Source organism: Haemorhous mexicanus, chromosome 1 (genome assembly GCF_027477595.1).
Source record: "Haemorhous mexicanus isolate bHaeMex1 chromosome 1, bHaeMex1.pri, whole genome shotgun sequence".
Taxonomy (NCBI): domain Eukaryota; kingdom Metazoa; phylum Chordata; class Aves; order Passeriformes; family Fringillidae; genus Haemorhous; species Haemorhous mexicanus.
The window spans coordinates 134,432,182-134,459,785 of record NC_082341.1 but is presented as its reverse complement, the minus strand read 5'-3'; the positions used below and the strand labels follow the sequence as shown (position 1 = coordinate 134,459,785).

General features: G+C 42.4%; 1 protein-coding gene across 2 annotated transcripts; it reads left to right on the top strand.

The window, feature by feature from the left end:
• The first annotated feature begins 399 nt into the window (after positions 1 to 399).
• On the top strand, positions 400 to 26,638 carry CDH17 (cadherin 17). Of its 2 annotated transcripts, XM_059863746.1 has the most exons (18): positions 400 to 513; positions 3,183 to 3,252; positions 5,883 to 5,981; positions 6,661 to 6,798; positions 8,441 to 8,579; positions 9,756 to 9,914; positions 10,581 to 10,780; positions 13,110 to 13,241; positions 13,800 to 13,950; positions 14,632 to 14,847; positions 16,084 to 16,160; positions 17,424 to 17,615; positions 19,471 to 19,715; positions 21,454 to 21,584; positions 22,481 to 22,717; positions 24,621 to 24,737; positions 24,842 to 24,958; positions 25,814 to 26,638. In XM_059863746.1, the coding sequence occupies exons 2-18, from the start codon at positions 3,208 to 3,210 to the stop codon at positions 25,918 to 25,920; spliced, it is 2,502 nt and encodes an 833-aa protein (XP_059719729.1). In that variant the 5' UTR covers positions 400 to 513; positions 3,183 to 3,207; the 3' UTR covers positions 25,921 to 26,638. The 2 variants fall into 2 exon arrangements, with proteins under 2 accessions (XP_059719729.1, XP_059719720.1); XM_059863737.1 differs by lacking the exon at positions 400 to 513 and having other exon boundaries at positions 2,889 to 3,252.
• Positions 26,639 to 27,604: the final 966 nt, after the last annotated feature.

The window sequence follows — 27,604 nt, the reverse complement described above, 5'->3', positions numbered from 1 at the left end:
GGGTCCTTCTCATGAAAGGATCTGCTGTGAAAATAAGCCACCTTTATGTCCAAATTCTTGTCTTCTGAATGTGAATTATTCCTGTGATTAGGCAAGTAGCAAACATGCTCTCCACTCAAGGCCCATGCCCTCTCCTCTCCACTTGCTCTCTCACAGAAAACCTGTCTTTCCCCAGTGCCTCCAACCCATGCCCTGCATATTTTTTTTTCACAGCCTGACTGAAAAAAAATTAAGTCAGGAAGAAAATCACAAAGGATGTAAAAATATTGAAGACTGTGAATTACATTGGAGCTACCTTGCTTCCTTACAGGGCTGCTGTTTCATACCACACCTAGTCATTAGAATCAATAATTGTCCTGCAGTTAATGTTTGAGCTGCTGAATCTCTGAGGGCAAGTCTGAGGAACTATAAACTGGATAAGCACAAACAGACATCACCAACCTGTGCAAAGGTGATTCCCACAGCTGAAAGAAAGAAGCATTTTTAGAGCAAAATAAGCCTTTCATGTCACAGGTAAGGTATGATCTAACTGACATTTCACTGAAAGATTTTGAAAGCTGAAGCGGGGGTTTTGCTAGAGGATTTTCAAGCAGTGTTAGGAACTCAGCTGTCCCTGTAAAATGGATGACTGCTGTGCTAAGGCTTAGTCTGGTTTATATTTGATTTGGATCAATTTCCTCTGTTTTCTCTTTGCTGAATTTGAACATCTGAAATCAATCAACTAAAGAAAATAATATTTTTTTCCGTGGAACCAAATACTTGTGATTGTTACTGATCTTTAATCTCCGGGGATATTCTTTGTTCTCTGAATGTTTATTATTGAAAGTCACTGGAATATTTGTATGATGGTTATCCTAGAGATTTCTCCTCAGTCTTAGGAAGCGTGAGGGATTATTAGGGATATAGCACTGAGATGAAGCTAAGAAATGAAGGAGAAAATATGGCTCCAGTCCTCCACCCAGATCTCAAGCTGCTTTTAGTTAAGCTGATGCTATTCTAATCCTGAAACTGCCTGTTACTGAAAACTTTTCTATGGATCTATATATACTGGAACTCTGTTCTGAGTGACAGAGGAGTATGGATTTTGGGGTTTCGGTCCTTGGCAGTGAGATGGGTCATGAGACTTGGTAACAGTTTCCACCCAAAAATAAACGTTCAAGGACTGATCAAAACTTGCAATAGGCACCATAAATGACATAAGGAAATGATGTTTATGTTCAAAGAGAAGGGGACATCAAAGGCACTTGTCGTGCAAACTGTGAAATGGCTGAATTTCCACTGCTGCATTTGATAGTTGGATCTGGACAGGAGAACCTGGCCATGACACAGTCACATTTAGCAATTAATTTGCCAGCATTTTCTGTCCCCAAAAGTAAGGTGGGATGTTTCCTCTGAAACTTTCTCCTCCCCCTGTAGGTGTTGCTCCTTCTTTTTTCCCTGGATCCAGACCATGGTACCCCAGACCACCCCATACATTTTTCCCCCTGTTTTGATGGCCTCCCTCAGTACTTTTAGCTCCCTGGTGTTCCTCCACTGCTGGCTGGCAAAGGGGCACCTCCAGCCATGCCTCCTCCAGAGGGACGGACAAAACCCTGCAGAGAGCCCCTGGGCACAGACTGCTGTCTTACAGGATGGAGAGGGAACACCTTGGGCACTCTGTCCCACCTTCTGCCACAAATTAATAAGGAATTAGCTTTTTGAAGTTCCCACATGGCTACTAAGTGTAGCAGGAACAGACCAATATATTCAGAAGAGAGCGGCAGGAAGGGAGGGGAGGGGAGAGGTTGTATAGGCAAAGGAACAGAAAGAATTTTCATTGACTGTGTAACCGGAATATCAGCAACAGCTTTGGTTTGAAGTGTCCTTCCAGGAGGTTCAAAGTGTATTCTCCTTCTGTCTGCTCTGCCTGTGCCACCTCCTCTGGCTCCAGGAAGTCTGTGAAGGACCCACTGAGGAGGCATCACAGCCAAGCATCTACAGGGGGCTCAGTTTCAGCCCTTGTCTCCTGACAAATTTAATGCTTTTTCTGATCACTTTTGGTTTCAAAAGCGTGTCGTATTATTTTCTTCCAATACCCACACAGTTATCTCCAGCCTAAGGAAAGAGCCCAATATTTCAAAGGCTGTAATTGCACACAGTATGACACAGCTCAGAATGGGATTTGGAAGATAAATTCCTGTGGCATGACCTAGCATGAGTGCTTGAGAGAACAGCAGTGTGGGTAGCAGTTTCTGTGTTTACAGGTCCCCTTTTTGTTCAGCCATTGCAGAAAGAAAAGAAGGGGGGGAAATGGTGTGATGGGAAGAACAAGCAGCAAGGCACCTGGAGGGAGCTGTGCCTCCACCCTGTGTTCTCCCACTGGGGGCTTCCTTGGGACACATCTGTGGAAGGATTCCTGCAGGTGTGAGCCAGATAACATGAAGCACCACTGAAGATGGCAGCACAATACGCCAGCTTCGCCTCCTTCCAGAACTGGCCTCATCCCATTTGTAAAAATCTGGAGGCAGTGAGGAAGTAGGATAGCATTTTGCAAAAGCCATCTAATTTTCAGGAGGATATAACATAAACTGTGGAAGTGTGTGCTCAACATTTCCTTGAAATTTGAGGCAGAGAGTGCTCCTTGGACTTGGAAAGTTTGTTTCCAGAAGCCATGTATTTTTAGGGAGTGCAGACACCTTAGGCTTCCTTTGCCTCTGCAATCTTCAGGAAATTTTTGGAATTTAAATTTTTGGAACCAGAAGACAGACACCTCAGGACAGCCTCTGCAAGCCTTTTTTTCTTGTGGTTATAGCATTTCCTGTGAACATCTGTAGTAAAAATCATCTAAAAAAAGTACATCTCCTGTAAAGCAGAAATGAGAATGGCTTTGCAGTACAGAATCACTGTAACAATGCAGTTGCACGGCTTTTTGGTGCTGGGTTCAATCTTTGAGAGCTCTCTGGCAATCTCACAGGTTGCATCTCTTGCACCATTAGGCAGAGCCTGATGGGCACAGCCTTCCTTGGCAGCCCAGGGGTACCAGTGGTCTCATCTCTCCTGAGCAGAGCAGATCTGCAGCTGCTCCTTTGGGACCCACTCCTCAGCTCTCTCCCTGCAGCTTCAGGAAAACTCAGCCATTGCCTTGGTGTGCAAATAGCCTGGGCCAACTCTGTGGGGCTAAAGTGACTGTCATCTCTTTGCAGGAGCTGAAACAAAGCATATTCCAGTATGCTTAAGCTGTGTGGACTTCAATTTCTGCTTCTCATTCACTCGGTGAGTTAGAGCTTTTCCTTTGTTTATCTGTGAGCAAATGGCAAAGGTTGCCTGTGAGCCTCTGAGCTCTAATCCGTGGGGTGTGCCAGCCTGCAGGTCAGGCAGTCCTGGTGCCAGCAGAGTGGCTGTAACTCTGGGTGCGTCCCCAGCACAGGTGTGTGTCCCCCCAGCAAGTTATGAAGACATCTCAGTCATTAGGGAAAAAAAACTTCAAAAAGCCTAGAAGGCACCAATTTACTTGTTTTCCCTCTTCTACTTCGTCTTTAGATATCACTGTTTCCAATATGTGAATTTCATGCTAGAAAAGAGTTAAACATGCTGCAACTAATCACCAGAGAGTGAAAACATCAGTATCATGAGTTCTGCATTAAAATCCATGTGCTGACATATTAAATGTATTCTAAGACATATAATGGCTCATAGCTTGAACTATGCATATTAATTATGCATCCTCATTATTTGATTCCTGTGAATCCCTTTTCAGAGTATTTTCTGGAACTGAAATGTGTTAATTATGCTCTAATGTATTAAATGCAATAGATTTACTGATGTTTGTAAAGGCTACAACAGTGGTGACTTCTACTTCACAATTGAAATTAACAGAAAAGATTGAAAAAATGCATGAAATTCAAGTTCAGTAAAAAAAATGCCTCAGAATATGGAGACCTTGAAGGGTGCCACAGTGAGCACCCCCATTTCCCTTCCCATTTCACAAGCTGCTGCTTGTGGCAGTGCTGCCCCCCCCATGAAGCCTCTCTGCAAGCATTATAGCCATCTTCAGAAGATTTACCAATGGATATGGACCAAGAGGTAAAGCCTCTTTCCCTTTCAAGCTCCTGAAGAAGTGATTCATGTGGTAGAAATGTGTTTGGAAATATTTATGGTCCACATAAAGTAGTTTTAATCAACAGCAGTGATATCGCTTACTTGTTTAACAGGCTGCACTTTGAACTTGTTGGTTTTTATGGCATCAGCCTTTGTTCCTCCATGGCAGGGAACATGATAAAGGAAAATCTGTCCATAAAATGGGCCCAGGAACAGCCTCCAGGAGCCAGGCTGTGCCAACCTGTGTGACATGGGAATATCTGTAGCAGGTCAGATTCAGTGTCCTGGTATCTGGTCCCTGGCCAGCAGTCAGCATTTTGCAAAAACACTAAAAAGGTAGCTGCAAAGTGCGTTTTCCTGGATGCATGACAATCAGATTGCATTTGTTGATATTCTTCTGCTAACATTAGTGTTCACTAGCATCCCTCCCTCTCCTTCCCCAGCTCTCTGCTTTTCCCTTTCTCAAAAGGAGTCACAAAGCCTTGTAGACGAGCAGGACAGCATCTCTGGCTATTATTAAGAACAGTATGGAATTATTGAAACACAACTTGTGGCACACACACACAGAGCAGTGCTGTAGGGTGAATTGTGCTAAACTTTGCTCTGTTTTTTTCATAGGCAGAATTAAGCTTTCCCTTGGTAATATGCAGACTGTGCTTTTCTGTGAGAAATTGAATAGCTGTCCCAGCAGCAACAGGATCAAATCCAGAGGAAAAGTCATGTAGCAGAGAACACACACTCAACTCTGTGGTGTGGTGGACAGGGTGGCAGTGGTACTCTAAATCTGTAAAGCAAAATAAATTATTTTTTACTATGGAAGAAAAGAAACTTTACCTGTGCAGCCAAATAATGGAGCTGTTATTCTAACAGGCAGATCCTCAATGTTGTCAAGATAGGTGATGAAGACAGGGAATATGGGGAATCTTGGTCTTTCCTTTGAAGAAACAGGTTGATTATCTGAACCAGAGTGTGAATTGTCTTGTGTGCAAGGCCTGCCCTGAGAGGCTCATTTTCACTTTGGCTTTTTTGTTTGGAAGCAAGAACAGCCCTGAAATGTTAGGGCAGGAGTGTGGAGGTCTTTGGGCACTGGGGAGTGGGTGGTTAAAAACCTCATAAAAATTTGGAAGGAAAAAACCCATGATGTTAGGACATTGCTAGCTGCTAGGAAGAAAACAGAGGCTGAGACAAGTTTGTGTGACATTTTTGCCATCAGGTAAAAGCCAAAGATCTGAAGGACATGTTTGCTCTCTCTGTGGTTTGCATGCACATGCAATTGATGCGAAGGCACCGGGTTCAAGTGGCTTGCCCAGATGGCTGTGGCACTGAGGGAGGTGCTGTAGGAACCCCGGGAGAGCCACCTCATTCACATACAAAAAATATTTGATTTACTGGGAAAATTACAAAGGGTGCAGCCACAGCTCATGGATGGTCCCACTGGGGACACAGAGGAGATCCAGCAATGATTTTATGAATTCCCTTTTGCTTTTAGTCTACGTTCATCTATTTCCTTTTTCTGTTTGCTCTTCAAGGTAGATCCAATCTCATTTAATTACATAGTGGTCAGAAGAGGGCAGGGCACAAGCCTTTGTTCTCTAATTTATTAATAAATCTCACTGCTTTTAAAAATTAGGTATGCTAAAGAGCCTGGAGATGTTCAGTGGAAGCCCGGAAGAGTCTCTGCCATTTTACTGTAGCAAAACAGCTCAAGGAGGCTCAGGGGTGGGGAGCTGCTGTTTGTGTGTGGTGGCAGCAGATATCCCTCAGCTGCTTTCCTCCATCCCTCTGTCTCCCTCTCTCTCTCACAGGCTATGTGGCTTAGTCTGGAGGGCCTGAGTGTCACTGGGCCTCTGAAGGACATGGACTTCTCTGTTCAAGAAGGAGGGGGTCCACGCATCCTTCACCAGGTAATCAAGTGTCTCGTGTTGTCCACTCTGGTCAAGAACACCACAGCCTGCACACAGAGACCACCTATGAAGAGTTGTGGTCTCTGTGCTGGTGGGAAGAACAGTCCCTCAAGAGGATCCAAAATTAATTGTTAATTCCTCTCTCTGGGAATTCAAGAGTCTACATGCAAAGAGCAGGAGACAACCCCCTCTCAAACACATATTTAAGAGGATATCCTAAGACAGGGATTAATAAAATCAACATTCCTGGAGAATTTCTTTCCATGTAACTTGTGTCATCATTTTCCTTTGACTCTGAGGTTTTCCTCCCAAAGCCATAACCACAGAAGGACAGATCCAGCTTCCAGGCAAATGGAGGATGTGTGTCATTTTTTTCCATTCCCATGCTCAGACAAAGCCTGTCCTAAGCAGACGTTTGCTTTGGAAACAAACTGCAGTCAGGATTTCTTGCAGCATTCAGGAAACAATGTGAAAACTCCTCTGCTGAGGATCAGAAAAGAGCAGACTTGTTTGAGCAGACTCTTGGAATATCATTCTCCCAGCCAAACACACTGTTGGCAATAGATTTTAAAAGTCACAAAAGCATGAAATTATTTTTATTATGGTGAAAATGCTGAAAAAAATGATGATTTTTCCCACTGTTTTTGATTTGGTTTTGTTTTTTGTTTTTCCATTGTAGTTCAAGCTCGAGCCACCTGCTGTGAGTTTCAGAACGTCTGGTGAAAAAGCTGGAATTATTGACATTGAGCCGAGGACAGGCATCCTGTATATCAATGGGTCTCTGGACTGGGAGACCCAACAAGTGCACAAGCTGCAGGTAAAAACTCAATGAAAAATAGGAAGGGAGAAGTATTCACATCCATCCCCTTTTATTATACCTGGCAGTAAGAGAAATCTGTTGGAATTTGGAATCCTTTATTTTGCCTATGTTTACAGGCAGGTTTTTAATTTTTAATATCAAGATTTGCTGGAAGACATACGGTTTTCTAGCTCTCAAAGACTGAACAGGAAAATCCTCCTTAGCAGAGGAAGGCTATGTTCAGAAAACAAAAATTGCGATGCCAACACAACCCCTTAACTCTCCTAGTATGAGGGGAATACTTGACTGGAAGTAAAATCAAGCCTCATGAATGAGCTTTTCTTGCTACCCCTGGAGGCTGATAAGGTGAATTCCATGTCTGGAGTGGAAAAATGAACTATTGTAATAATTTAGAAAGCTTGTAATATACATGGTGCCAAACTGAGATTAGCTCAGTTGGTTAGAGCATGGTGCTAATAATGCCAAGGTTTGACCTTTGTATGGGCCATTCACTTCAGGGTTGATGATCCTTGTGGGTCACTTCCAACACGGAATATTCTGTGACTCTGTGAGACAGTGTGAGTGAAAGACATTTAGACAGAGTTGCACAGATCTAACCTCTGTCAGATAACAGCAGAAAGCTGTTTGTTCCTCAAGAGAGGAAAAAGCTTCGTGTGCTTGTCCTGCTATTATACCCTTTTCATGAGGATCTCACTAGTGCAAGCACTGTTGAGAACGGAGCAGTCTTTGGGTCTCAGTGTAGCCTTGTCCTCCTAAACCCTGTCAGAAATGGTGCTGTCTTTTTCTGAGGCACTAGCAGGTGAGAAAGAGATGATCATGAGAGGATCAGTATCTGAACAGACTAAGTACATGATGATTTTTTAGCCAGCCTTAGCAATCTTTCTAAAGTCTATCACTTCAGGTTTCACGGTTTCACATTCTCAGCTCTAAAGCACTCTTAGATTGGAATTAGAAAGGACAATTTCCTAGCCCCAGCAGTTAATAACCCTGAGCATGTGAATCATTTATAGACAAAAAGTGATGACAGAATGAAAAAGTCATGCTTGGTTAGGCATAAATAATCATGATTTTATCTATTATGTGCAAACAAAATGAAGTGTGACAGATATATTATATACTTGGTGATTTAAAGTAAAAGAAGGCTGGAAAATAAGTCAAATTGTGTGAAAAAAAGTCATTAGAATTAAGAATTAATTTTTCTATACCAACCCTTACATCAGACTATTTTTCTGATTTATATTCATAATGGCAATTAATTATAAATCCTATATCATGTTGGGTTTTCTCCTTGTTTGCTAGAAAGTATATATTGCTGTTTAAAGAAAAGCATGAATTCTAAGCTGTGCAAAAATACAAGTAGTCTGCTGAATCTGGAAGTAGGAAATTGTCCTCTGAAAGTTGTCATCAGAAGCAGGAGTGGGTTATTTCATTTTGTTGGCATTATATACTGTGACAAATTTTTGTCAGGGAGCTACAGTGGCAAATTTTTCCCTGTATGTGGAGCTACCCAGTGGTGGCTCTCACCAGATTTGCATGACAGTAAGAGTGACCTGGCATCTGACATCCTGATATTAATTTATGCCTTTTAACCTATCTGGATGATAAGATTTACTTGCTGTTCCTTCTGTTTTCAAATCAGGTGGAAAGTCTGGATGAGAGTGGAAAGACAGTTAAAGGTCCTTATGCTGTTACAATATATGTGGAGGATATCAATGACAACCCACCAGAATTTAACCAGACAAAGTACTACGGAGTAGTGAGGCAGAACTCTCGTCCAGGTAATTGCCACCATAATTAAATATTATCATTAAGAGGAAGGTAGGTAATTAAGCAGGAAGATAAAGTGATTGCTATACAAGTTGAAAAAAGACCGGTTTTTCTTCCCACTGGACTGTACAAAATAAGGATGAAAGCCTCTGTAATATAAGGAAAGGGCAAAGAGGTGACCACTGTGTTGTGTAAAGGGATAAGTGCAATCAGAATTATTTTTTATTGCTTATTCTTTGCAAATGTCACTTAACAGACAAATAATGCTGCTCTCTACATTGCTCTGGGGAAAAAAAAAAAAAAACCTACAAAACCTTATGCTAGAAGAGGTTTAAAATTTAAAGGTTACCAAAGACTGTACAGAAAGAAAAGGCTAAGACTATCTGAGTCTTTACATATCAGTGAAAGAAAATGCCAGGGTAGATATGGGGTATGTGCTTACCATGAATGATGCTTCTCAGAACATGGGCTAAACCTTAACATTTAGAAGAGAGTCTTAGATTATGAATTGCAGTGATCCAGTCCAAAAGTCGTGCAAGTATCAAAGAGCAGTATGTTGAGACGTACATCTCGGAAATAAAGGACTCATACAGCTGTTATTGCTGTGGTTATGGACTCATGAAGAAACTTTTGCTAAATAATATGCATATAAACCTCCATGGGATCAGAAAATTATTCTGAAACATATTACTGGATATTCTTCTGTGTATCCAAGTCAAAAAGATTTTGAATGCTGCACTGGTGTGCAAAAGATAAAAGTTGACTTATAGTACTGGGTATCTCCATTTTTTTTTCACTGTATGATTGTTCTTTTATTGTATCTGTGTCACAGGTCATGCACCACTTTTATCAAGGTGCTTTGGGTTTAACTGATTTGTGTGAGAACAGCAAAGTGGCCTAAAGGAGAGATCCCAGTGAGCTGAATTCTGGGTTCAGGCACTCATGTGTGATAGATAGCTCTCTGCTGATTTAACTCTGTCACCTTCTTCACCAACTGGTCACCACCCCTATTGTGATCCTACTAAGCAGAACTGGTGGAGGGTTGACCTGATGGCTTCCCATGCAAGATGCATTATGGAACAATGGTAGCTCCCCCTAAATTGCTTTCCTGGTTTGAGAGCTGGAGTGGATTATGTGTTAAGGGTCAGTCTCTTCTCTTACCACTGCTTCTTCTCCAATCCAAACAGGCAAGCCCTTCATGTATGTCCATGCCACTGACCGTGACAATCCTGCAACTCTCCATGCACAGCTGTCTTACAGCATTCTCCATCATTTTCCCAACCCTTATGATGAAATGCTTTTCCAGATTGATAATGCAACTGGGGCAATCTCACCAAGCAGGAAAGGTACGTCAAAAGATTCTTGTTTGCAAAGAGCAAGCATGAGTTCTGGGATATGCATAGGAACAAAACAACAACACGGGTCTGATGCTACATTGTGAATAAATGTAGTCAGTGGGACATACTCCACTCAACCCCTGGTTTTGGGGAACTTGTGTTTTGTCCCATCAAATTCAAGGGAAGCTAGTAGAAATGGAGATTGAGATCTAAAAGTACACTGAGAAGAGAGGCGGATCCTCTGGCCTTCAGGACTACACTGTGTCATATCTTGGAATTAATTCTCTGCCATGAGATCCAGAAACCCAAAAGCAGTAACATGAAAAATGCAGAGAAAACGCAGCTGGACATGTGATCCCAGCAAAATTGCAATGACTAGAAACACCCATCTATTCTGCTGGGCTGAACAAGTGCCTAACTGGGGCAATGGCTGTTCAGTGATGCCTCTGCACAAAATGAGACCACAGCCCAGAGGCCTCATATAATTCCATGCACATGGTGCTGTGCTGTTCAGAGAACCCAGAGGAAGTGGCTTGCTGAGGTTTGTCACAAAGGACCATGTAAGGAGTACGTCTGAAGCAGTTAAAGAACCGTAGTGATCTAGGAGACAATGGGCAGATGAACAGCCCTCACAGCCTCTGTGTCATTTCTCTTGACTCTTTTCTCTGTCTTTAGGCTCTTATTACTTGGATCCTCAAAAGCAGGACACCTTCATACTTGTAGTCTCCGTGAAGGACATGGCAGGGACGACAACGAATGCTTTCACCAGCAGTGTTGATGTGATCATCACTGTGAAGGAGAGCCTGTGGAAAGCTCCCCCCATCATCTACATCAAAGAAAACTCAACCCAGGTCCACCCTGTCAACATCAGCAAGGTAGGGTCCTTGAGCACATTCCTTGAACTTCTCCTTGTACCACACAGTTGTTTCCTCACAACTAACTGTGAAGGTGTCCCCACTGCATCCAACACCAGGATCTTCAGAAGGACTTTGACACCTCCCAGTCATTTTTTTAACACGGCATCCTTTGGAAATGATTGTTAGTGGAGGTCTCATTGATTTTTTGTTAGCACAAAAGTTAATAGTTTGAAGGTGACTGGGATACAGTCAATACAAACACTAGTGACTGAACTTTGCCTTTCAGTTTGGGACCAAAACCAAGTCACGGGTCCTCCAGGCTTTAAGCAAACCAAGAGTTCTTTGGAGCTTATTTTGTGGTTAGCTTCTTCCACCTGCAGAAGAGCAGGGCAGGGTACCAGCTCCACAACAGCCCTGCTGTGGGCAGTCCCTCACACTTAGGGACACCTGCTGTGACCGGTTTTGTATCATGCAGCACAACTACTGCATCAAAAGTACCTTGAAAGGATTGAAATACCCTCCTTCACATCCTGCACTCCCAATATTCCTCTTTTTACAGTTCAAGCACGAAATATTTTGCTGATAACTGCAGACCAATAGCAGTGTATACACCAGTACATATTAACTAACAGGCCAACAGCCTTTCAGAAATATTTGACTTTGAAAAATGCCTTGGCAATGACACCCCCAATGCTGTCATCCCTTAAACATGGCAGGATTCCATGGATCCTGTTCACGAGAGTAACTAGCTTGGTGCTATTTTCAGTGACAGCCCAAGGAAATCCAGAATGAAAACAGTTGCAGGAAGATGAGCATGTAAGGGTGCACCAATTTTGGGGTTACTACTATATACATTTCATGTGCTAGCCAATGTCAAGTTGATTTTGCCGAGGGGAAAATGAAATGTAGTTGCTGCTATGTAGAACATAAATGTTAATACTGACACCATTAACTAACCAGTCTGTGTGTTCATTTCATTTTAAATGTGTGGCACCCCAGAAAAGAGCCTTCCTCATAAGCTTTGATGAATGTAAAGAGAGTGCATGCACCTATTTACAGATAGGTACCAGATATTTGTTTTCACAGAATCACAGAATCATAGAATGCTGTATTGGAGGAGACCCATCAGGATCATTGAGTACAAACTCTCAGCCCTGCACAGGACACCCCAAGAGTCACACCATGTGCCTGAGAGCACTGTCCAAATGCTTCTTGAACTAAGGAAGGCTTGGTACTGTGACCACTTCCCTGGGGATCCTGTTCCAGTGGCCAGCAACCCTCTGGGTGAAAAACCTTTTCTTGATATATCTAACACAGACCTCCCCCAACTGAGCTTCCTCGAGTCCTGCCCCTGGTCAAGAAAGTGAAGAGATCAGTCCCATCCCTCTGCCTCCCCTCACAAGGATGTTAAGGTCTCCCCTCAGTCTCCTCCAGGCTGAATAAATCAAGTTTCCTCAACTGCTCCTGCTAAGGCTTCCCCTCTAAACCCTTCATCATCCTCATGGTCCTCCTTTGGACACTCTCAAATAGCTTAATGTCTTTTTTATAATGTTGTGCCCAAAACTTCACACAATGCTAGAGGTGAGGCTGCCCCAGCTCAGAGCAGAGCAGAACAATCCCCTCCCTTGCCCTGCTGGTGATGCTGTGCCTGATGCCCCCCAGGACAGGGTGAGCCCTCCAGGCTGCCAGGGCACTGCTGGCTCACATTCAACTTTCCACTGACCAGGACCCCCAGGTCCCTTTCTGGAGAGCTGCTCTCCAGCCTCTCATTCCCCAGCCTATACATACAACCAGGGTTGCTCCATCCCAGGTGCAGAATCTGTCACTTTGTTAAACTTCATACAGTTGGTGATTGCCCATCTCTATAATTTATCAAGGTCTTTCAACAGGGCCTCTCTGTCCTGGAGGGAGTTGGCAGCTCCTTCTAATTTAGTGCTGTTTCATTGTTCCACTTCTCTGAATTAAATAAAACAAAACAACAGGCAGGAATAGAGAGTGTTAGGAGAGGAAATCATTAGTACCAAGATATTAAAATGAAAATAATGCTTTTTTCCTCATAATCACTATTTATCTCCATCTCATCAAATCCTTTTATAACAAGATATGTGTTGTATCCCATCTGGGCAGATGGAGGAACTGTGATAAAGTGGCTTCAGCACACAATTCAGAGAGCAGAGGTGGATTATCAGTCCGATTTTCTGAAGTTCATCCCGAGAGCCCGCCAAACTGTTAATTTTCTGGTTTATGAAACTAACAGGAATGCAATTGTTTCTGTTTGTGGTCCAGAAATAATCCCATTCTACACTTCAGACTTCCTATCCTGACTTATTTTTGGGGTTTCTTTTAGGTGCAGTCAAATGAACCAGGTGTGATTTATGGCATTTTTGAAAAAGAAAATCTGCCAAGGCTCCCATTTTCCATCAGTGAGAATGGGGATATTTATGTGACCCAACCATTGGACAGGGAGGAAAAAGATAATGTAAGTAAACACATAAAACTTCACTGATGGCAGAGAGCACAGCAGGAAGCTGACTATTGGTGTGGGAGTAAATATGAGAAAGCTCAGCAGAAAGGAAGGGGGACAGGGAAGGGGAGAATAGGTAAAAGTTTTGTTTCTTGTCACTTCTGTTTGGAAATGATGTGATATATGTGAAAGTTCAAGAGGCTTCAGGTTCTTGCCCTGGAGTGGGTCTGGCAGTAGCAATCACTGCCCACAGCACATGTCCAATGTACAGCATGGACCAGCTGTGGCAGAGTTGTAGGTGCACAAGTAAGAGGCACGTGGTGGGAAGTGTGGAGTGAAGGAGATCTGGAGGTTTCAGATCTACTTCAGACATTGGGGACCACAGATTTTAAAATCCTTTGAGAACTCAGCCCTCAGAAGCTAAGGGGTGATGGAAGAGTTCCTATTTAAACAGAGAGAAAATACTGAGCAAGCTCATGAGAAGATATTTCATATTCCTGTAGTTACATCTAAAATGCAAAATATTGTCACAGTGGACATTCAAACCATCTAATTGTTATATTCTTGTTGCAGTATACATTCTTTGCGGTGTCAAAAGATAACACAGGAGAACTGGTGGACAAGCCTCTGCAAATTCACGTTATTGTGGAAGACATCAACGACAATCCTCCTGTGTGTCAGCAGGACCTCACCATAATTGAAGTTCAAGAAAATGAAAAGGGAGGTAAGAAAAGAGCTTTTGTGATTTATACACCTCATTGCATTCCCATTGTTTCCAGCTGTGTGTGAATGAGGCTAGAAATTCTAATCCCAAAGATTAAAACATAGCTGTCCCAGGGAAATATTTTCCTGCGCAAATAGCCCTCCTGTTTTCCCTTCAATAATTCCTTTGGAAAGGATTTCAAGAACCTGAGAAGGACAGACCCAAAACACCTACTTTAAAAATGCTGTTTTATTTAAAATATAAAACTGTATTTTCCCACAACCACAGATTTGGATAATTGCTCTCAGACTGTGCAAAGAGACACCTCTTTTATTACCAATACAAGAAATACTGTTCCTGAAGTGGTATGAGCCCATTTTCCCTCATCCAGCTGCAACTCCAGCATAATGCCTCTGACTTCAGCAGACCATTACCGAAATCTTCCAATGTCTTGACATCAGTTATTTAGTTTCAGGACTGAGGAGTCTGCTGTTACAGTCTTTTGGCCTGCCCTGACCCCAAACCAGCATGTTGGGATGCTAAAGCAAAAACTCCCAGAAGTGAAAAGATTGCATGCCCATTGAAGTGTTTTCCATACAGCTTTGTTTTTATTGCCCCTCTACCTGCTGTTGTCACCGTGTACTTCTGTGGAGACACAGGACCACTGCATTCTGTCTGACTCCCATCTCTGCTCTGCTACAGGCAGTAATATTGGCACCGTGTTTGCTACGGACATGGATAAGAAGGACACCCTTAACTCTCGTCTGCATTTCCAAATCCAAAGTCAGGAACCTGAATTTCCCTCAAATAATCTCTTCTATATTCAGCAAGACACCGGGACTTTGCAATTAGCTGGCCGTTCCTTAAGCAAGCGTGATTCAGCCAAGTATTTCTTGAAGGTCCTGGTGACAGATTCACGTAAGCAATGCCTGCTGTTACACATTGGAATAACTGTCCACACTGGCATGACTTGTGTTCAGTGTCTATGGGACGTGGGGAGACAAGGAGGATTTGCTGAATAGGCAGTAGCACTGAGAGCTGTCCTGCTCTGGCGTGGTACTTGTCCTGTTCTTGAGATGCAGGGAGATTAATCATGATTCATAAGGCAAGCATGGAAGGGAACCAACTCTAGGACAGAATGTGGCTAAATTGGGAAGCTTGTTAACAAGTACTTAAGACAGAGATTTCCTTCCACAGGGGAAAAAAAATGAAGAGATCATGATTGTGGTTTTCCCCCAGATCTTTCAAAGGGACTTACTGAAAAAAAAAAAACCAAGAAATTAAACACAGCTGCTCAGACAGTCCAGATAATATTTTAAAACACTAAGAGAATGTTAAGCTGAAATTAAACTTCAAAAATTATCTTGTCCCTTATGGAAATTGTCATGGGTCCTTTGTGATCCACTGAATGGAAAGGAAATCAAATTTCATACCAAAGCTTAAAGCTTTGTGCTGGAATCCCTATAGTGAGGCAAAACTTGTGCAGGAAGGAACTGGCATGAAAAGATGCCTGTAAACAAAATGGCATCATTTTGGTAGGTGGTGGAAAACCTTCCAGAGGGAGAGAGCTGGTGATTTGTCTTGGATGTTTATTTGAATTCCATCCAAACGATGTGGTTTAGAATTTTCCTTAGCTTTCAGCTCATGAGGCATGTTCATAAAACACTAAAATCCATCTATATATGGATATATTACGCTTCTAAAATCACAACCTGCCATTGCTACGGGTGCCCCTGCTCAGGTAGTGATTAGATTTACATGAATCTGAAGTCTGCTTGTAACAAAACTGGGGATGCTGCCTGATGACCAAGAGGACAAGGGAGCACTAACAATCCAGGGCTTACTTTTTGACATGGAAAAGTGATACTGAGACAGCTAACACAATTCATAGCTATCATCATCCTGGTAAACAGATATGGTTTTAAAAAGTGAGGGAAATGAGACAGCATGGGACAATGCTGGAGAAATTGGGAAGATCAATTGTAAGATAGAGAGTGAGGTTGTCATTGACTAAGAGATTTCTGAGATAAGTGCTTCTCTCAACTTAGTGCTTAGATTGGGCAATGCTCACTTTTGCTCACAGTGAACCCTTCTGGAGGAGAGTTATTTTTGGCAGAGAGGCTGGTGTGACGTTGTTTGTCTCTTTCCATGCAGAATTTGAAACAATCTGTAATGTGGAAGTACATGTCATCGACATCAATGATGAAATTCCCATCTTTAAAAATTCAGATGTGAGTATTTTTAACACCATTTTGGATCTTCCAATAACTTTTGACAAGTGTTTGAGCATACCTTCAATGTCTGTAGGATGTCAGCAGGAAACTACCATTTTCAGAACAAGGAACAGAGTAACTACTAGTAAAAATGAAGGTAAAATATTGCTGCAAGTCTGCATATAAGCTCTATCTTGACCGTGAGCAATGGGACAGACAAACAGCTAATTATGAAATTTAAGGTAATTTGCTCAGTGGAAAACTGTACAGAAAGATATTTTTCTATTAAAGTAGTTTATTCCAGAAATGCAAGTTCTGAAGGGAAAGGGGAAGAAAAGGCTTTAAAATTAATCAAACAGCTAAATTGAAAAAAAGCTGGCATCTCCCAAGTACCTTTCCAGACACAGCACTAGTGTACCCAAAACAGCCAGAAGGTAAATGGGAATCAAAAGCCTGGTGTGGTTTGGCCAGAAACAGTGGTCCAGTGATCCATGCCCAAACCTGATTCCAGGATGGGTGTCAGGCTCTTGCCTTTTCTCTGGTGGAGGTGCTGGCATCTGGCAGAGACCTGCAGGCCTTTCATGACTTCTGCCGGGTGGGTCAAGCCTCCTGGCAGACACTGGAGGGGCTGAAGTACTTACACAGAGGTGTCCCAGCTCCCACCACCCCTGCAGGCCATGTGGGTGTCTGGCCTCTCAGGCAGAGTGGTCCTTTCAGGGAAGCTGTGCTGGGTTTTGGGCCTTGCAGACTGCATTGCCCAGCTCTCTGTTGATGGCAAGGTCAGCCCAGTGTCATGCAGACAAGGTGCCTGCAGGGCAGGTTTTACACCATCTCACCTCAAGGTCTTGGTCCAGGACCTGGTCTCAAGGTGAGGCTTCTGGGTAAGGGCACACATTAAAGAGTCAGAAGAGCTGGGATGCCAATGCAATAACCTATGGTGCATGAAGCAATCAAATATTAAACAATGAGTGGTCAGGGTGCTCACAGGGTACAAAGAAGCTGTACTATCCCTTCTGCATGATCATGGGCTGGTTTTCACAGAGGAGCTGAAGATTTGGGCCTGGTGCTGTACTAGTAGCACTGACATAGATCCCACCACCTATGATAAATGTGTGGCTAAAGAGCTTCCCTCCTTTGTGTGGCTGCTGTGCGTTAAAATATTCCCATACATGTGGGCCACAAGCTTGTGGTTGTGCTGAAGTTCTTGCCCACAAATGGTTGTGCTGAAGTTCTTATCCACAAATGGTATGCCATGTTTCAATGACAACTCTCTCTCTTCAGTATGGCAGTGTGACTCTGGCAGAAGATATTCCAACAGGAAGTGTGATATTAGAAATTGAAGCAACTGATGGAGATGAACCTGCCACAGGGAGCTCCCTCATCATTTACCAAGTGAAGGAAGGTGATCCAAACAACACGTTCACCATAGAGACAGACTCTGAAACAAACCGAGGGTTTATCAGGATTAACAAGGTGAATAGATGGATTTTATTCTTCTCCTTTAGTGTTACTTATTTGTCATACACAGTTACTGCCCTGGTAATGATTTATGAGGAGGGAGTTGACTGGTGTGGGGTAAGGACACCCTAAGCATGGTGCAGCCTGCAGGAGGCTCCACTTTTGGACTCAGGCTCTGTGCCTGTGCAGTGCTCACACACACCTCTCCTCTCGCCTTTGCTGTGCTCTCACCACCAGCAGCAGCTCCCTCCACTGGCTCTACTGCCGGCTGCTTCTCCAGAAGAGCAGGTTCTGGCCAATGAAGTAGGTCTTTATGCACCATAATGACAAAAGAATTACATTATTTGAGTGATTTTGCAGCAGCATTTCTGGACAAGAAAAAGCCAGCTAATGCTTCCATGGGGTGTGGTGGTAGTGGTGGGCTGTGATGGGGCAGATTCTCCTCCCTGCAGTTGCTCTGGCCATTAGTGGCCTTTGCAGAGCAAGGTGCAAGTGTAGCCAGCACATCTCGATGTCAGCATGGAGAGGCAGTTTGTTCCTGGTGAGGGAAGCATTAACTGTGACCAAGCCAAGGACAGCGTGTGCTGCAGTAGGTGATACAGCCCATATGAGGAATGCTGGAGACAGGGATAAAAGGAGCACTTTTTGCTGCATCCATGAATTTCAATAACAAAACTCCTCTCCCTTTGAAATGACCCTTCTCAAAGGTGCTTGGACTATAGCTCCAGAAAGCTACCCCTCATTTTCCAAGGGGTGCTGTACTGTGTGCCTCCAGCTGGTGTGCTGCCACCAGGCCAAGTGCAGGCAGAGGCAGTATGGGGGTCGGCTGTCTGTCTCTGCCCCCACACATGCTCAGGATGGTTCTTGCACGCTGGGCTTCAAAAGATGAGTCTGGATGCTAGGTTTTTTCGGTCTTCAGAATTGTTTATTATTTCTTATCTACAAAGTCCCTTCTCTGCCCAAAGGATCTGACCAGCATGGCAGCCAAAGGCACTCTGCCCATCCCCAAGGCAGTCGCATCTTTTATAACAAAAACTACGTATATCATATTTACCTTTTATCCCCAATACCTATCACCCTCGTCACCAAGTACACCCTCACCCTAGACCAATCCCCAAATGCCAACACCACTGCAGAAGATGGAAGACAGGAAGAAGAAAGAAGAGCCTGGTGGCACGCCCTGATTCCTCCATCTTGTCTCTACAACCCCCCTGTTCCAAAACCCCAAAATCTGTGATTCACCCTATAATGATATCTTCCCTTCACCATTCACACCCGAGTGATTCTCACAGGTTCCACTTCCTCATAAATCGGTGGCACATCCCTAGATGGATCAAAATCAAGCCACCAAGTGCTTTTAGCAACATTCCAAGACTCTCGAGCCCCCCAAGGGTTCTCTCGGTAGCTCTGGACATCAGGAGTGATATGCTGAGCTCCCACAAGGCAGCGTCTGGTGAACTGTCTTCAGCATCAGCCTCAGCCTCGTTTTTTCCCAAGGAGGCAGTTGTGAGAAACTCTGTAGTGTAACAACCCTTGCATGACTTTTGGCACCCAGAGGTCATTTGAGGCCTTCTCATACAGAGCTATAAATACTATTTCTGTAAACAGGATATTGTTATTAAACTTAGTTGTGCAGGTGGCAATAATATTAGAAAATGCAGTTGCTGAGGAGGCCTCTAAACAGGCATATGGTTTCATTTAAATGGACCATTCCCTGTGTCATTGTCTCCTGACAGCTCTCCTTTATTTTGCCTGTATTTGGGACACAGTCTTCTCCTTGAGGAGAGGGGGACTTTTTAGTTTCTCATTGGAGCTCCCCACAGCAGCAGAGCCATTGCTTCATGATCCTCTTTTTTTCTAATTCATCCAGGCTCTTGATTTTGAAACAATGCCTGTGTACAACCTGGTGATCAATGCCACAAACCCCGAGCCACTGGTGGAAGGTGTGGAGTACAACTCGAGCTCTCTTACCAAGTTAAAAGTTTCTGTGACAAATGTGGATGAGCCACCTGCTTTCCGGAAGCCAGTTTACAAAACAGAAGTGGCTGAAGACATTCCTGTCAATACCTTGGTCATGAGCGTGGAGGCCTATGATCCTGAAGGGGATTCTGTACGGTAAAAAAGAGTGACTGAGATCAATTAATTGAATTTAGAGTTTGAAAAATTGTTCTAAAGGACATGAAAGGAAAATATGCCCAATACTTGGCATGTGGAAAAATATTGTTTTTACAGAAGTCTTATCTCCCAGTAGAAGGTGGATGTGTGGTGGGGTAGGGGCCAGCGACCCACCTGCAGCTGGGTAGTACTTTTCTGACCAGATTTCTTTCTGTGCTGTGACAAACATCAGCCTTGAAACAGGAAACCATAAGGGAAGCAGGCTAATTTGTATCTCCAGGAAAAAGGTAGAGCTGGACTGAGAATAACAAGGTTCCATGTCTATAATGCCTTTATCAAAAAAATAAGGCATATACTGAGTACTCCTGAACCAATAGAAGAGTCGCTCAGAAAACAACCAAAATGCACAACCTCAACTTTTTCTCCACCAAAATGCACATCCTCAAGTTTACAACTGAAAAAGAATTCATTTTCTTTCCTGGCTGTCAGAAATGACCCGTCTCTTTCTATTGTGGATGCAAAGCTCTGTGCAAGACAACTCCTGTGCTGTGTTGCATGGTGTAAATGTACCTCACACAGTAGAGTCAGAGAGAGGAGTTATTTGTGACTTTTGCTGTACAATTCCCAGCTGGAATGCTGAGCAGATCAACTCAAAATAAATAGTTCTTCAAATTTAACTAAAATTCAGCAAAACACCAAGTGGTTAATGGAGTTGCACAATGTGACTCTTAGGCCTCCTGTGGGTTCTTATTCCCAGAGATTTCTCATCTGGCTTTCTACTTGTCCCTAACTTTTGGGAACTTATCATGTTTGGCCTTCTGTCAAGCTAGTTTGAAAGTGAGCCACATAGTCCAGAAGCTCTGGGGGATCATGACAGAGACACATGACAGGAATTTAGCTATACATAAACCACATTTCTGCTAAAAATAGGTTAAAGGGCACAAAATAAAAAGTATGAAAAGTAGAAGATGTACAAGCATGCTGTTTCTAGTGTAAAGGGTACTGAAAGAACAAAAACATTGAATGAGAAGGTCTGGTCACTTCTACGCAAGCAAGTGCCTGTGCTTTAACTGGGTCAAATGTTCATGGTTAAATTTGTGTAAGTAAATACCCAGGGACCTTGGTGATTTTTTAAACAATGGTATCAATGCAATTATGTGGTGATGCTTAAAGCACACTCCGTTCCAAGGCTGCCCCAATGGTAGTAGCAGGCTGCTCCAGACTGCCAGAAGATAATCACCATAGTTCTCCTTGGGGTCCTGGTCCCTTCTCGGTCCACAGCAGGGTTCCTGGCTGCACTGGCCCCTCTGTCCCCCAGCCCTTGGCTTGTGCCCCCATCCAAACCAACATGAGGCAGATTTTATGGAGTGAGATGGGCATGGGGTTTGGACTAATCACACTTCTGGACTAAAATCTCGGTGTTATCCCAGGTTCCCCATTTAGAAGGAAAGTGGAATTGCAAGCACACAGGCTACAGCAGAGATGGCATTTCTGTGGTTCTGCTCTCACTCTTATTCTGGATGATTTTGGCCTCTCTTCTGTCTCCTCTGTCTGTGTCTCCTGGTTGGCTGTAGTATTGTAGTACTGTGACTCTTCCAAGAGCCCTCTCTTTGAGTACAACTGTAATCAAGCTTCTTACATAAAGTCAACAAAGAAGTATTTGCTTTGTTGGAATTTTTTCCCAATTTGGAACAGTATATATGATTTCCCCCCTCCCCCCCCCTATTTCTTTCCAAAGATACTCCTTGGAAGGTGACGTGAGAAAATGGCTGAGAATTGACTCAGCTACTGGGCAGGTGTACACTGCTTCCCCTTTGGATCGAGAAACTGAAGAAATATACTCAGTAGAGGTTGTTGCATCAGAGCTAAGTAAGTGATGAAACAACTAAATATACACACAGAGGAATCCCCTGTCCTTACTCTTTTATGAGGAATTATCATACCTACCATGACTAAATCCATGAAAAGTACTGGAACATGTAATCTCAGATATACACCCTGTGGTGTATCCTTAGAAGTATATATTTCTTAAGAATTTAAATTTCTTGAAGAAATCTTGATGCTGTTGATAACAAGGATTAAAATAGCTTTCATGAACTTGGGTATGGTCTTATATTTGCTTGAACCTCATGACATATAGAGAAGATTCAAATTTTTTCACTGTTTTCAGTATCAATATTTTCTGCCGCTTTTTTCTCTACAGCTATGAAGATTTTAGTCTTTCTCCTAGGTATGGTTAGGCTTCCTGAAAACATACTCAGTGAGTATGTTTGTAACCTTCTACAGAATTTCATTTTGTAACAATTAAAACAAATACTGCGTCAGGTCTGAAATATATTAGGACTTCTATTTCCAGCCATTAAATCTTTCAATTTTGGCTTGTGTTTTCTGTAAACAGAAGAGGGGTGGGAAACTCAAGGTATTTCATGCTTGAGTGTTCCAAAGAGCACTGGTCACTTTGGATGTGACTGCTTGCCAGACATGATGGACATGACAGATTAATAGATATGATCTGCCTCCCTTCCCTTGCTAGCGTTCTGTAGCTAGCAAGAGCTGCTGGTAAATAAACAATGCTCGTTAAAAAGAAGTGGCAGCTACCACAAATCCCTCAGGACCTCCTGAGACCTTGTTTCTGCCACCTCTAGACAGAACACCACCTTTCACTGCCTATCTGATGGTGTACCTCTGTGACAGCTGCAAATGCAATAGCCCAGAGTGTAAATCTAAGATGTGCATGTAACTTTGCATTCTGTTAAACTCGACAGATAATGCAGCTCAGAAATCCAAAGTGTTCTTGATTCTCCACTTGAGTGATGTGAATGACAACTACCCACAGATAGCTATGGATTATCCTACTTTCTTCTGCTACCCGGTCAGTGGAGGAGAGAGAACTCTCATTCAAGCTACTGATGCTGATGAACAATTTTTTTATTCAAAATTTACTTTTTCCCTTGTGGATGAGATGAATGCAAGAAATAATTGGGAACTCTCAAAATTCAATGGTAAGCTAATTCAGCCTTTCTTACAATGATATGGGACTGATTTGGTACTCTGGTGAATACAAAGAATTACAGAATTCCTTTTCACTGTTATTATTGCATAACCAGTGTTCCACATAGAAAAAAAAATGGATTGTTGAGAACACCAAAGTCATTAATTATTTTTTGCAAGAGATAAAACCCAGTATGTTCCAAGATATAATTTCATGAGTCTTTTTGATAGCAGAAGCATGTAAGTACGAAATATATGTGTGTTTAAAGAACACAATACACTACTGAAAAAGAAATAGAGCAGTTTGCAAACTGTACATTTCTGACAGTTCATGCAAAAGGAAGTCCTGCCTCACAAAGTGAATGGAGCTTTTTGAAGGGGACAGTAAACACATGAATAAGTACTTGGCTGATAGAGTCTGTCTGAATTAATAAAACATGTTTGATGAATTATCCCACTAGAGAAAGTTGGATTGCCACAAAATTTAAAGTTATGAAATAATAAATAATAATTTAAAATTCTGGACTTGGAGTAAACAGCCATCTCTTGAAGTGAAGGGAGTTCATGTGTAGTTTTCCAAAGGTTTATTGCTGGGATCTGCATAACTCAATACATATGGATGTGCAATGAGGAGGCAAAATTTACTCATTATACAAAGTGATTTGAATAGGAACCAAGCTTGAAGAATTTCAGAACATTCTTCCAAGACTGTGCTGGTCGAACAATAAAATTCACAGGTGCTAGTGAACTCTGGACTCCCAAATTCACTTTTGAAATCATGGGTGCTGACCTGGCCATTAGGAATCAGGAAGGAGAACTGTAAGCAGTTCCACGGAAATGTGAGAGCAGCAGTATTCAAATAAACAGGTCAGATATTGAGGATTACCAGGAAACAACCAGAGAAGAAACCTGAGGACATCATTATGACCCTGTATAAATCCATAATTTCTTGAAGCTTTGAACTCCATTGCTATCATAAAAATGCAGTATAACTGGAAACAGGCTTAGATAGGGTGACAAGGATAATCAGAGTTATGGAATGGCCTGATATAAGGAAGTGTATAGGAGTAGCAAAGTAAGCTACTACTTTTAATCTTGGAAGACAGTAGGGAAAGAATGCAATAGAGAGATATAAAATTATGAATGCTGTGGTCAGGGTGGCCAAGGGCTCATCCTTTGCTCTCTCTTCCAGTGCACAAACCTGGGACCCTCAAGTGAAGCTTGTGGAGTAATTTACAGTGCAGATAGAACGAGGAGGTAGCTGACTTGGGAACTTGCTGTCTCAGGGTGTTGTCTGTGCAGAAATTTTCTACAAGTTCAAAGCAAGAAATTACATCTTGCTCAAGAAGTCCTTGAGCTGAAAATGTTTTAAGTGTGAGAGGGAGGAGGAAATAAAACACATGCTTGCTTTTTATCGTAATCTCCATTTATTCTGGAGACAAGACACTCACATCCACAGACCTTTGATCTGATCCCAATGGCTGTTATTACCTTTTCCAGTTTTTAAAGAGTCTTAGATGTGACTGTGTAAGTTCACTAGAAGGGTGGTCTGTCCTACATTTCCTTGGGAACAATTTAAGCTGGTAGTGGTCTCTATGAGTATAGGGGACTATTCCAGGTTTAGATGGGATGCTATGAGTGTAGCACTACTCAAGATCAGATTTGGCCTGGTGTAGAAATTAGGAAGGAAATTTTATAGTCATATTATGCTGAAGGCCAGACTAGGCTTCTAGGTATTCCCTTTTTACTTAATGTCTGCAAACCAGTGAGATCCTGGAAGACATTGAGGAAAACAGGAATTGCTATCATATGCAAAGCAGCCTTTAAAAAAAAAAAGATCACTTGCAGCTGGTATGAATGGTGAACTAACTTTCTTTCTTGTGCTGACATGAATGTCCCATTTCCTACTTACAGCTACTCATGCCTACCTGTCCCTTAAACATGGTAACTTTGAAGAGAAGGTGTATGATGTTCCAATAATACTTAATGACAATGGAAAACCGCCTTTGGAAAACAAAGTGAATCTTAAAGGTATTCTATGCAGAACTATTATCTTCAAGACAGCAGTTACCTTTATAAATAACCAAATGTGACTACTAAACTTCTCATTAACCTCATGGCATTTCCTTTTGCAGTGAGCATCTGCAAGTGTTCCAGTGAAAATTCATGTTTTATCGAAATAGACCGTCAGCACTCCTGGCCAACCGCTGGGCAGGCAATTGGGATTCTGCTTGGAGTCCTGATCATCATTGGTAAGTCACTTCTTCCTGCCTAATGTGAAGCCAGACCTCTGAGATATGATGGTGCTGCTGCATTTCTGACACAAATTCACTTGCTGGGTGAAGTCTTGTCCAGCATGTTGCAGAATGAGTGAAAGAGGGAAGATCCCATGATTGTGTATCATGATGGCTGCAAATTTCTAAGGTTTTGGTTGTAAGAAAAACATCCAATGGCACAACAACCAGCAAGGACAGAAGAAACTGCTGAACTTGTAGCATAGTGTCATTTCATTGCCACTTACTGCCCTTTGCCTGTCAGGGAGGGGATTTGAGCTTTGTCTTGGGCATTCAGACTATAGTGAAAATAGTGAAACTTCCTACTTCTGGTATCTGTACCTGCAGCTTATAGTCATCATTTTATTCTCCTATTTCAGCTTTGCAGGTTTACATCTTTCATATTCTTTCTAACACTGATAAAGAGGAAATAATTGTATATACAGTATAATGAGCTCATCATGATTTTAAAAGATCAAATGACGCTATAAATATATATATACTCATATGGGACTGCATCTCAAGACAAACATACAGATCCCTGCTCAGAGGGAGGGGGGGCTAAAATAGACACTTTTCCATCTGGTCAGACCCTAGAGGAAAAGTCCTCCTTTGAGGGAAGGCCTCTGAGCCCCAAGGCATCTGATCCTGCCCAGCACTGCCTTGGGTTGATGCTCTTGGTCCCATGCTGCATGGTCCCTCCTCAAAGCTGTTTCTGTTCAAGAAGTGGATATTACACTGTGGATATTGCAGGGCAGTGTCATGGCCCTTGCTGGAACATCTTTTCAGAAAGTTTACTCTTCCCTTTACAGACAAACGCTCTCTGTTTTTCAGGTGCCATTGTAGCGGGTGCGTTTTGGCACATGAGACACAAAGAGAAAAAAGAAAAGAGCCATCCCAAGGATGCAAAAGATAATGCTGAACTCAACAGACTGACTTAATGACTGTTTCATCAAGAGACAAAACCGCCCTTTGGGTTGTGAATGAGTGAACTGTGAAGCTTCCGAAGCCCAGAGATGTACTATCACAAACATGAAAAAAACATGCAAAAGTAGACTCCCAGGGGGTTGGCCTCAAAACATAAAACGTGTGTAACCTTTAGCAGCAGCCATTAATAAGCTTATCAGCTTTGACTAAAATGTTAACTCCTGACAACACCAAATGCTGAACTCCTTCAGGGATCTATACGTGGGACCAGTCTCCTTCCTCTGACAGCTGAAGTAAATATGGACTTTACAGAGGACTACATTTGGTTGACCTGCACATATTTGTCTCTTTCCAATTCAGTAAGTCACTGAACAGCAGACTGGGGAATAGTCCTATGCTACATTTGAAGATACCCCATGAAGCTGTAGGAATGTCTCTGACTCTCAGCAAAGGAGATCCCAAACTCATTGCAATCTGTAATCTGCCCTGGGCCATGCCTGCTTACATTATACTGAATTGGTACTATCAATGTGACATTTCAATTTTTCTTTTTTGATATCCCATAGAGTAAAACCAGTTTGTTTTAGTGAAAGCACCATGGCCTTTCACTACAGTTTCCAAGTTAAAAAAACCCCTATGCCGAGTCATGTAGGTAATATGCTGTTTCATCATACTGCTGCAAATATTGCTCTTGCCCCTACACATAAGACAAAAATAAAAATGTTCTTTAAAGATTTTAGTCCCTGCTTATTTTATAAAATAAATAAAAAATGAGAGAGTGCATGAGAGCAACCCATTGCTGCTTATAGAGTGCAATAGAGAACCCATTGGTTCTCTATTATATTTAACCCTTACTTTCACCTAATACAGATTAAAAAATGGCTCTTAGGCCAGAGTGATATGTGTCCAGCTGATTCCAGATGCAATGATTGCTGGAGCCATGTCTATCCTAGTTACAGTAAAATGTATTTGAACCCAGGGTTACACTCAGAGAAAAAAGCCTTTCTCCTGACAGCATGCCTATAGAAGGGCATTTTTGGTCACAGTTTGAGGAAGGCTTTTCTTTTAAGCTATAAATAAAAGCTGACAAATATTGTGTTAAACCAAAAAGACAATATACTTTTGAAAACATTCAAGAAAAGGTCATATGGAAAAGAGCATATTTGTTTACCCAGGATTTTTTTTAATGGCTTTTGCATACAGCACAGAACTAGAAAGAAAAGAGCACTTTTTGGGTAGCATTGCATTTATAATAGGTTTTCCTAGAATGCTGCCAGCAAAAACTTTGCTTTTGGGCTTCAGCAACACAATCCAATTGTTGTACCTCTTGCCCCAGCTTCCCCAGCTGTTGGATCTCTGTTATTTGCTGGGGGGCTCACTGCTGGAATGTATTTATTTTATGATGGGAATGTAATCCATTATATTTGGAAAGTATGACATTCAGTTACGTCAGTGTGTCCAGGGATTAAGATTAGTATATTGTTTTATAAATAAAGGAGCCAAAGATCAGCAGTCGTTGTACTTGTGTATACCAACACGGCTTTATCTGAAGATGGGGAAAATGTGCAGAAGTTCCCCTTTGCTCTGTCTCCCTGACCTCTCTTTGTGTTTGCTAAGTTTACTCAAGTGCATCTCCTATTCTGAACAATTTCTTTTCTGGAGACGGGTCAAAAAATTTCTTTTCCTCATTTACCCACA